The sequence below is a fragment of the Diabrotica virgifera genome, chromosome 7, assembly GCF_917563875.1.
Source record: "Diabrotica virgifera virgifera chromosome 7, PGI_DIABVI_V3a".
In the NCBI taxonomy this organism is placed as follows: domain Eukaryota; kingdom Metazoa; phylum Arthropoda; class Insecta; order Coleoptera; family Chrysomelidae; genus Diabrotica; species Diabrotica virgifera.
The window spans coordinates 38947843-38959666 of NC_065449.1; the positions used below are offsets into that span (position 1 = coordinate 38947843).

At 34.6% G+C, this 11824-nt stretch overlaps 1 protein-coding gene across 9 annotated transcripts in view; it reads left to right on the plus strand.

Annotated features, from left to right (window-relative positions):
• The window catches only part of LOC114329316 (glycogen-binding subunit 76A), a 294793-nt gene that overhangs the window by 268732 nt on the left and 14237 nt on the right, over positions 1-11824 (plus strand). For all 9 annotated transcript variants that reach the window (XM_050656801.1, XM_028278362.2, XM_028278357.2 and 6 more), the window contains exon 3: positions 5478-6756. In XM_050656801.1, coding sequence (XP_050512758.1) covers positions 5478-6756 — 1279 coding nt within the window. The remainder of the gene's footprint in view (positions 1-5477; positions 6757-11824) is intronic.

The window sequence follows — 11824 nt, forward strand, 5'->3', positions numbered from 1 at the left end:
TTAATCTGACGTATGCTTTTCGATCTTCCGTGCGTCTTTTGTTACGTATATTGCCTTTTATTTTTTCATACATTGCTTCCACCGACTATTTCTGATTTCTACCTTCAAACATACTGGATAATCTCAGTTTGTATAAAAAGACTAGGGGGGAAATGCGGGGGTTATGCCACAAATTTCCTCGTAGAGCGTCAAACCCTCGTGACGACCTGTCGAATTTGAGGATAAGTATTGTAAGTACTTACAGATTTACAGGATTTGCGGTGTGTGGCGACTGGTTCAGTTTACTATTTTTTATAGAGGTGAAATTATACACTGCACTGATTTTAATTTAAGGTACTGATTTAATTTTAAACATGAAAACTATAAAAAAAAAACACTTAACTTGCTAAAACTACTTTGCTCTTGAAATATTTAAATGAGAGAGAATGAAAAATTAACTATTAGACGAGAAGATAACTTACAAACGGTGAAAAATGCTGAGAGAGAGAGTAGCGTGGCGTTGCTTGCTTCCAACTATTTTGGAGAGGGCGGAAGTGGAAGTGATTTTTCGGAAGTAAGTGGAAATGCGATTTTTTGAGGGACCGGAAGTTTTGAAAGTGGCCTTTGACAATATAACTATTTAGACATTTATAATTCTATGGTTGGTTTTCCAACAAAGACACTGTAATTAATTTGGAAATTATTTGAGTTGTGTCTAGCCCATTTTATTTTTGTATATTGTTGTTTGTTTGTTTTTATCGTTTAAGAGTTGATTTTGATGATGATAATATACACTCACCTGTACAAAATTCCGCCACCCAAAATTTTTGATTAATTTTGATAATTTATAACTTTATTATTTGTACTCCGATTTTCAAGATGCACTAGTTTGTAGGTATATGTATTGATATCGTTTGGTATTATTCCGGTAACACAAAAATTTTGCTTGCATTGCATTATACGGGGGTAAATGGAAGTGTTGTATTTCGTCCTAACTTTAAAACATTCTGTGGAAAAATGGAAGGGCTGGTTTTGTTTCATAGTCCTGTCGTATTATTCCGGAGGCATTACTAAAATTTTGTTTTTTGAATTATCCGAATATCTCTTTTCTTGTAAGAGCTGTACCATAAAAAACACTGATTGACTCGTAAAATAGAGGTTGGATTGATAAGATTAAAATGGCCCGCATGCAGTCCAGATCTCAAGCCTATTGAGTATTTACGGGATGTATTAAAAAAGCTATTCGCCGTCATCCTAGGTCTTCAGAAAATTTGGTACAGTTATGGTTCTGGTAGGGGAATATCGGGCTATTCCCGAGGCAAGGATAACATATCTTTATTCGATGCCAAACAGATTGCGAGCAGTCGTTACTGCAAGAGGTGGACATACCCGCTATTGAATTGTTTGGTTTTGTTGTTAATTTTGTTTTGTTTTGTTAATTTTAGTCAGTTTGATATTTTTAATTAAAAAAACCTTCAAAGCAGTGTTTTTATTTACAGCTCTTACAAGAAAAGAGATATTTGGATAATTCAAAAAACACAACCTTAGTGATACTTCCAGGATAATACAAAAGGAGTATGAAACAAAATCAGCCCTCCATTTTTTCACAGAACTTTTAAAGTTAAGAGAAAATACAACGCTTCCATTCACCCCCGTATAATGCCATCTAAGCAAAAAATTCTTGTTACCGGAATAATAAAAAACGACATTAATACATGTAGGTACCTACAAACTGATGCAAGGATTTTGAAAATCGGAGTACAAATAATAAAGTTATAGATTGCCAAACTTAATCAAAAATTTTGGGTGGCGGAATTTTGTGCCGGTGAGTGTAGTATAAGCAGTTTTGCTTTTACTGAAAAATTATCCGATCAACATTATTGCTCCTATGTATACTCTAACATCAATGTTTAGATGCTTGTTTATTTTTGTTAAAAAATTACATAGCTGATAGCCAACTGCTGACATAATTTAATTGATCTTATTCCATTGCCGTGTATTCTCTTTACAACGCCACTCGATTTTTATGCTTTTCCAACTTGTCCATTAATATTCTCTCTTGAGATTATTTCTCTTCTCTAGTAATTTCATACTCTACTGCTGTCATATTTCAAAGTATTTCTGTACGTCATTTGAGTTGTTTATGGATTCATAATATGTTCCCTGTTCTACAAGGTCCCCTTCTTGTATAGTCAATTGTAAGACGATTATTCTTTTGGTTATCGACTTCAAATCTTTTATCAATTTAGGAGCCTTCTAAATAATACTCAAAGAATGTCGCTTAAACCTATTTGCTTTTGTCAATTTTACTCTAAAATGGATTTTTAACGATAGTGTTTCTATTACCTACCTTTCTTCTTTATTTGAAATATCATTTCTGGGTCCATTTTTATGAAGTCCATCTGGATGGGATGGTTAGCCGCTGTATAATCCCCAAAATCGATAAGGTATCATTTCTGCCGAGTCTGCCTTAAGGCTAATCTTCATCTCATCCGTTACCACTATACCGATCTTCACACGTATTCCTGGGCGTAGGGTCCGTATTATATCCCACGCAGCTAAGTCTCTAACTTAGTCTTCTTGGACTTGATCTTCCTCTTCTTCACATGCCATATCAAAATTATCCTAAATTGGCGATCACCATTGCGAAGGATTCTCAATCTTCCGCAATATGGAATATTTGTCCTGCATTTGATATCTGAGTCCATTCACGAATGTTTTTTAATCAAGAAACTTGTTTTCTTTTTAAGAATCAGTTGTAATATTTTATATCGATCTTGCTGTCCAAAGTATCTTCAGCATCCGTCTACATGAATCCACATTTCCAATGATTCAATTCTGTTCCTGATCGATACGTTTAGCGTCCACACTTCTGCACCATACAAAAGTACAGACCAAACATACCACTTAACCATTCTTATTCTTAGTTCGTTCTAAACTGAGATGATTATTGCAAAGAAATGACTCCAAATGCTTTAGCCTACTAAAACAATAAATATCCTCCCTCGATTTAAATGCACCTGAGAAGGCCACATGACGAAAAGGGAAGATAATTTTTTACTCTGTGCTGTTGATAATATTGGATATTGAAACTTTCATGCACACATCATTTTCGTATTTTTCTTTCAAAACATCTAAAATTGATATCGTCGATTACCTTTTTTCCTTGTATTTTTACCTTGATTATTTTTCTAATCAATTTAGTAATTCCAATTTCTATTATTCGTGAATCCTCATACAACCAAATAATAAGCATAATAAATTATACAGAGAGCACGTAAAGCTTGGAATACATTCATTTTCTCAAGAATGGACGATTTTGAAAAAAAAAACCGAAACAGCTCAATTTTTATTTTTAAATTGAGACTTTTTGGTATATATATCATACTAGTGACGTCACCCATCTGGGCGTGATGACGTCATCTGCGATTTTTTTAAATGAGAATATGGGTCGTGTGATACCTCATTTGAAAGGTAATTTAATTCTCTATTCAGTAATAAACATAATTATTTATACAGAGTGTCCAAAACATTTTTGAAGATATTCTTCTTTAGGCGCGATTCGATTGAGGGTAAAATTGTACATAAATCTGCGCGCCTGCGCACACAGACAGTATGTAGTTCCTTGCTAATCTTTCAAGATAGGTATGTATCTGTAACCGTGCAAATAAGTCATTAAAAGAATATATTAGTGTTTTTAATAAATGTATTATTTATTATAATTCTTGTGTTTTTGGATATGGGTTTCTCTGTAGTAAAATAATAAAATATTATGTAGGCATAACATTTTTACACTATTTGTCGCCGTGTTGTGTAATATATCCGAAACTTACATGTCAATTACAAGGACCTCGCTGGAGTAGTTGGTAGGGCGTTAGCTCCGAGATTGGAAGGACGCGGGTTCGATTCCTGGGCGATTCATATTTTTTTATTTTTGGTTGTTTTAATAAAAAGTTTTTGAAAGTGGTAGATAAGAAAGTTAGTTTAATTTTTAAATAAAATACAAATAACCTGTTAAGTATATTTACTTCGTTTAAATTACCTATACAATAGAAGAATATCTTCTTACGTGCGTACAAAGTACGCATGTGTGTAATTTATTTAACTCAAAATACATTTTACTCCTATCAGAAAACAGGAAATAATGTTTATTTGACAAATAAGTATTGTTTTTCGCTTAAATTCAATATTAAAGTAGCCACCTACCTTCCTCTTGATAGTTTGAACATTTAGTTTAAGCGAAAAGCAAAATGATTATTTTTCAAATAAACATTTTTTTCTGTTTTCTGAGAGCAGTAAAATGTATTTTGAATTAAATCAATTACTTGCATTCTTCTTATTAGGTCAGTAAATTTAATCCAAAAAATTATTTTTTGGACATCCTGTATAAATAATTATGTTAATGGTTATATTACTGGATAGAGAATTGAATTACCTTTCAAATGAGTTATCACACGACCTCTATTCCCATTAAAAAATCATCGATGACGTCATCACGCTCAGATGGGTCACTAGTATGATATATATGCCAAGAACACGTAATTTAAAAATTAAAAATGGACCTGTTTCGGGATTTTTTTTTCCAAAATCGTCCATTCTCGAGAAAATGAATTTGTTCCAACCTTTATGTGCTCACTGTATATTAATAAATTGTGAAAAGACGATTGCTTTATCCAGAAAATAATATCTAATAAATCATATGTTCGTCTTTCTCGTCTTGTTCTTCTTGATTTCCTTCTTTACCTTGTGTTACATATACTTCCTTTTCATTTTCGTTTTTTATTGTCCTTCTTCTTCTTCTTCTTCTTCTTCTTCTTCTACTACTACTACTACTACTTCTTCTTCTTCTTCTTCTTCTTCTTCATCTTCTTCTTCTTCTTCTTCTTCTTCTTCTTCTTCTTCTTCTTCTTCTTCTTCTTTTCTCAGTTATACTATACAGGTGATAACGAATTTAGCGCCTCGCGTAGAAATAATAATCAGGCAATAATTTGTAACAGCAACGTTGCTTTTGTTTGGTGAAATTCTGGCAACGCAATTTAGGGACGGGAGTTGTCTTCGTTGGCTTAAGCAAACGTACATATGACGGCGGTTTGCCAGCGGTTACGTCGTTAGCAAGGAAAACAGGTAAGCCGCGACGTCGACGTTGGCAAACCGCCCTCATGTAGACAAGCTGTAGAACTAATGTCAACATATATTTTAAATGAAAGTTTTTTTATAATATGCAGTTAGCAGTATCGTAGCATAAAAAGTCGTTGTCTGATTTACTTCGTATTAATGATGTGTAAGTAAGTAAGGGAAGTAACTAAGGATCTATATGAGCTTACAAGATATTTACTCAACACACACAATACACATTACACTATAATCTGATTACGAAATCAACTGTACCATGCCAATGGCCTTAGTTTTCAAGGAATTTAAGCTACATGAAAAAAAAATAGTAAAATTATAATTAATGTATTTTATAACTTAAAATAATACTAATGTTTCATTTTTAGATCTGGACATACTCGAATCACCTGGAAGTCCCGAAGAAGAAATAGATGAAGTAGATTTAAATAAGTTAATGAACAAAGATACCCTCCAGTCCTCATGCACGAAAGATAGTGATAAAAGCACTCTAACATCAATAGCACAACAATCAGCAGTAATAGCAGCAACCACAAATTCTAATGATAGTGATAGTGAACAATTTTACGATACGGAAGATGAACGGTTGCTAAACCACGTCAATGGTATAGAGGATTCAGAGGAAAAAAGTGATACCTACCTAAGTTCCCAAGATTTTTCTTCAACGTCAGAGTTCACCGGTGCTACAATAAGTGAAGATGCTTCCATGCTCAGCTTTAAACAAGAAGATTTAAGTTTGGATGTCGATAGTTCTTTAACGGATATCTCGAAATGTAACGGCGATATTAGTCCCCCGTGTGATAAGAGCAGTGTCAAAATAGTTGTAAGTGATGAAAACAGTGTAAATATAGACAGCGGTAATTCTTATGAAAGTAAAGAACCTCAATTACTAATGGAGCAGGTTAAAGATGATGTGGAAGAGTTGGAAGAGAAGCAGCCCAGGGTAAAAAGAAGCACTTCACTAAAAACCGGTAAAACGCCTCCAGGAACGCCAGGACAGAAAAAGTATGTAAGATTTGCCGACGCGCTAGGATTGGACTTGGCAGACGTCAGGACGTTTATGGATGAAATACCAAAAATTCCTACATCGGCTTATGAAGATCTAGTCAACGCAGATCTTAGCGATTCCTCTTCGGATAGCAATCTCTCTACTCTTTTATCTAGAGTTGAATTAAAGCCCCAAAAATATCTTCTTCCTATGTTTCAGCAACCAGCTAGTCTACCGAACTTTCTTGATTTAGTGAGAGAATACAATGTGTGCCTAGAGAATGTTTACGTCGATGATCCTATTTTACTTTCCTTGAAAGGTACTGTTAGAGTTCGAAATCTGGATTTTCACAAATCCGTTTACATAAGATACTCACTGGATTCCTGGGACACCTTCGCTGACATCCAGGCTACCTACGTAGATAATTCGTGTGATGGTTTCTCAGATAAATTTACCTTTTTATTATATGCTCACACATTGAGTATCGGCCAGAAGTTGCAACTTGCTTGTCGGTTTCAGTGTAGAGGATGCCAGTTTTGGGACAATAATAAAGGTGTAAATTACTGTTTCCAATGCTTACCAGCATCACATCCTAGTACTCCAGGCACTAGTATGATACCGCAACCTCATGATGATTGGGGAGGAGCTAGTTTTTATTAGTGAGTATTTTCTTTAATTCATTAATTTAATTATATTATTAGTACTAAAACAGGTAGCGGATATTGTTTTATTAAGTAATTCTTCTTCTTCTTAAGGTGCCGAGACCGTTTGTCGATCGGTGGCTCTCCAGCATATTAACAATCATTGTCTTATTTACAGCCGCACGAAATAGTTCAGTGCTAGTTTTGCCAAACCACTGGCGTAGGTTTTTAAGCCAAGAAGTTGTACGGCGGCCCACACTTCTTTTTCCCATTATTTTACCTTGCATGACAAGTTGAAGTATGTCATATTTTTCTGAGTGACGCATTATATGACCAAAGTATTCCAATTTGCGCCTTTTAACCGTGTTCACTACCTCGCAACTTTTATTCAAACGTTGCAAAACCCTTCGTTTGTGACTCTTTCTACCCAACTGATATTCAGAATACGGCGGTAGACCCACATTTCAAATGCTTCTAGGTTTTTTAAAAGCGATTCTGTCAGGGTCCATGCTTCAACCCCGTTAAGTAGTACTGGGAATATATAACATCGAACAATTCTTATGCAAAGTTCCAAATTTAGACCATGACTGCACAGGATTTTCTTAAATTTCATAAAACTTATTCTTGCTTTGGCAATTCTACTTCCAGCTTTCATTAATATGAGTACCCAGATATACAATATTACTTACTCGTTCAATTGAGTCATTACCGATTGTTAAGTTATAGTTATTATTATTTACGGCTGCCTGTTTACTAATAACCATAAACTTTGTTTTTCTTGCGTTGAGTTTGAGGCCATATATCGCGCATAATGCCACCATTCGGTTCAATAACGCTTGAAGATGTTCAATTGATCTTGTCAGTAACAAGGTGTCATCTGCGTATCTGATATTGTTCATAAGCATACCATTAATGAGTATTCCCTCTTTTGCGTTTTCCAACACTTCATTTAAGATTGTTTCAGCGTAAAGATTAAACAACATTGGTGACAATATACAGCCTTGTCGAACTCCACGCTTGATTTTTACTTCTTCAGAGCACTGATTCCCAACTCTAACACATGCAACCTGGCCCCAATACAAATTTGCGATTATTCTAGTGTCCCTTCCGTCCAGACCAGTAGTTTTGAGAATATGTAGCTTTTTTCATGGCGAACTTTATCAAAGGCATTTTCAAAATCAATCGCGCACATGAAAACGTCATGATTTACATCTCTGCATCTTTGAATTAAAACTTGGGTTGCGAATAGTGCATCACGCTTTCCAAGGCCACAGCGAAAACCGAATTGAGTACTTGAGATCCTTTCCTCAATTTTTCTATATGTTCTTTGATGAATTATTCTGAGAAAAGTTTTCAATACATGACTCATTAGGCTGATGGTGCGATAGTCGCTGCATTTTGTGACTCTGTGTTTTTTTCGTAGTACAACAAATGAGGATTTAAGCCAATCTTTAGGAATTTTTTCGCTTTCGTAGATTAAGTTGAATAATTTCCTGAGTATCTTAATGCCCTCGGTACCTAAAAGCTTGAGTGTTTCTACGTAAATCCCATCTGGTCCGATCGCCTTGCGTTTTTTGCGTTCTTTATAGCGTATTGCACTTCTTCCCTAGTTATTGGAGGACCGCTCATGTCATCTAGCGTTTCTAGTTCGCTTCTTTCATCATCGAATAATTCCATTATATATTCTGTCCATCGTATTAGTTGACCTTCGATATCGATTATAATTTTTCCATTTTTATCTTCGATTAGTGGAGGATTACATTTTTTATTCAGTCCTGCAACTTCTTTCAGTTTTTTTTGCATATTGAATGCGTCATAGATACGCTATATTAAGTAATATGTACTCCTTACTTACTCCGTGGCGTTACTCGTGGGTTTAAGCCGACTCGACAACATGCATCCATTCTTCTCTGTCTTGAGCAATCTTCATCCAGTTCTCCACGCCCATAGCTTTCAGGTTTCCTGGTATATTATTTCGTCACTGGAGGGGGTCCACGTGGCCTTCTTTCAGTCAGAAGTTTTTCCCATCTCTATCAGCGTTACTGTTTTTTCGTCAGAACTTCTTCTGAGGTGTCCTGTCCATTGGAGGCTTCTAGACTTTATTTATTTTTCTGGGTGTAGTTCTTCGAGGTCTTTGTTAGTTCTTATCCTATATTATCCTGCTGCTTTATCAAGCACAGACACAAAAATCTTTCTTAGGATTTTTCTTTCCCAAACACGTCTCTCTTTGTTTGCCTTTGTTATCGTCCATATTTCGCTGCCATACATCACTACGGATAGGATGACTGTTTTATATAGTGTTGTACCTATATACATCTTGTTATTTATTAATAGGATTAATAATTAACAAAAACGTATGCATATAGCAAGAATGATTATGAAACTTTCTTTGAGAACGTTTCCTTTGCACTATCAAAGTTGGTCTTAGTAAGGAAATTATTGCGCATGATTTTTGAACTGATATTGTGATCTTAATAAATGATTACTCCTCGTATTAATTTCTATATATGCTTTCGATCTCTCATGACCTTAATAGACTTTGAGGATGAATACAAAATTAACCACAAAAGGCCAACGAATGTCTCCTGTTTCCGACTTAAGTGGTTAGCATACAAAGGTGCCATCTACTTTAGTGGCCATGACCGAAAATAATTCCGTCAGATTGCGAATGGAGAGGCGTAATGTGAGTTTTCTTAATACCCAAGATTCATAACGTATGTTACGAGTGCTTCTGCTACTGTAGTCATTTCTTGATTAGAAAGGGGTGCAATTTCAGGCCATTTTGAAAAATAATCCATTGCAATCATTAACTGCTTTTCTCTCTCTGTCTCTCTGTTATTGGAAGTGGACCGAGAATATTCACTGCAAGTCGTTCAAAAATTCTTCGGAAGGTTATTGTGTTATTTTACCACGACTTCTTTTTCTGACTTCTTTTCTACGATTACATAAATCTCATTTCTTATGCCAATCTTCTATATCTCGATGACAATTGATCCAGTAAAATCTGGTTCGAACTCTGATCAGTGTGCTTTTGATTCCAAAATGTTCTCCAGAAAGGCTGCTATGAAGTTCTTGCAACACACTGTCATATGTCGTATGATCCGTGTGTAATATTAATATACGAAATATGACAGAAGCACGAAACAAGTGAGAAGCGTTGAAAAGTCCTATTGGAGGCAGACAGGGACACAGAAAACTTTAAGTAAAACTTTAAAAAGGGTAAACCCTGTAGTTCAACTAGTTGGTCGTTAACTTCTCACTTGTGCACTACCTTTGTGCAATTTTCGAGCAAGCATGAAGTACATCCACATGTTATTTCACAAATCTTAAGACATTAAGGCTTAATGTCGACTACTTTTTAATGTTTAATGTAGCAGTAATGTAATTTTGAGGTTTTTACACCTATTGAAGCGGCTAGTTTCAAATACTTGAACATTTTACGTTCACACTGATGATGGTCAGTTTGACCGAAAACGTTTTGTACAGTTTCCACTACCTTGTGGATAAATTTTAAGGAATTTTTTAATAAATTCATATACCTAAATACAACAGAAGTATTTACTTCATTCTACGTTGTAACACTTTGAGTCATTATCTTTCTTTTGGCTCTTTTTTAGGTTTTCCAAGGAAATTCCAATCATCATCTTTTTCCTGTTCAGCAGTGATCATCCGGAGACTAAGTCCATTATATTCTCTTTTTCTTCAAACTGATACTGACTTTCAAGTTGTAACTCGTTCAAAACATCTTGGAATTCTTGTAATTGTTTATTTAACAAATTCTACAAAATTAACACCTGTTATCTGAACTTTTCTATTTTATTTTTAGTTTTCGCTAGTTGCTCCTTCAAATGAGCAACTTCAGATTCCAGAGTATCTTTTTCTTTTCTGTAGTTAGTAGTTTTCTTTTCTGTTTTATGGTAAATCAATTTTTTTAAGATCTATACAGGGTGTCCAGAAACTCTACCGACGAACGAAGACAGGAGATTCCTCAGATAATTTTAAGACAATTAAACCCAATTCACCTAGTCCGAAAATGCTTCTTAAGGGAGCTAGAGCTCTTTGAAGATGGCGTCATGAAATTAGTTTTTCTTAAATACCTCCAGAACGCTTCTATTTAGAAAAACGATTCAAAACGAAAAACGAGCTTCAAGATTCTGAAGAGTGATCGCGTCTATTATACCGTTGTTTTTTAATTGTTAAATATGCGTGTTTATCCGATTTTTTTGCGGTGCGGCGCGCTCCATTTCAAAAATCTCCTATTTTCCTCCGAAAAATATTTTTTCTAGATTCTTTGGGACATTCTAAATAAAATAAGTTTCTTGACATCTCAAAAGTTATTAGTTTTTAAGTTATAAGCGATTGAAAATCCGAAAAATGACAAAAAACGCACTTTCGGATTTTAAATCGCTTATAACTTTAAAACTATTAACTTTTGGGAAAAATGTCAAGAAACTTATTTTATTTAGAATGTCCCAAAGAATCTAGAAAAAATATTTTTCGGAGGAAAATAGGATATTTTTGAAACGGGGCGCACCGCACCGGCAAAAAAATCGGATAAACACGCATATTTAACAATTAAAAAACAACGGTATAAATTAAAGTTAGACGCGATCACTCTTCAGAATCTGGAAGCTGAATATTTACTCTTCAATTTAAGTATCTGGCAACCTCAAAAATAGTAATTTGAATATGAGTTTTTAAGTCTCGAAAATGCGTATTTTCGCATTTTTCAGATTTTAAATCGCCCATAACTCGAAAACTATCAATTTTTGTGAAAAATTACAAGATACCTTTCTTGTTCAGAATCACCGACAAAACTCAAAAATATATGTTTCGGAGCAAAAAAACGTGATCTTTTGTATTTGTTTAAAAAAATTTTTTAAACAATTTCTGCCCAAAAATTCCGCCCGGCACCCTTCAGATTTGTTTAAAGGGGACATTTTTGAATAGGAATCCACAAAGAAACCGAATCAGAAATTTTTCCAAACGGGAGCGGTCTCACCACATGGACTAATAGTAAATCCCATTTAAACAAATTTTGGATACATTTTTGGAAATTATTATGGTTTAAAGTTTATTTTTCGGG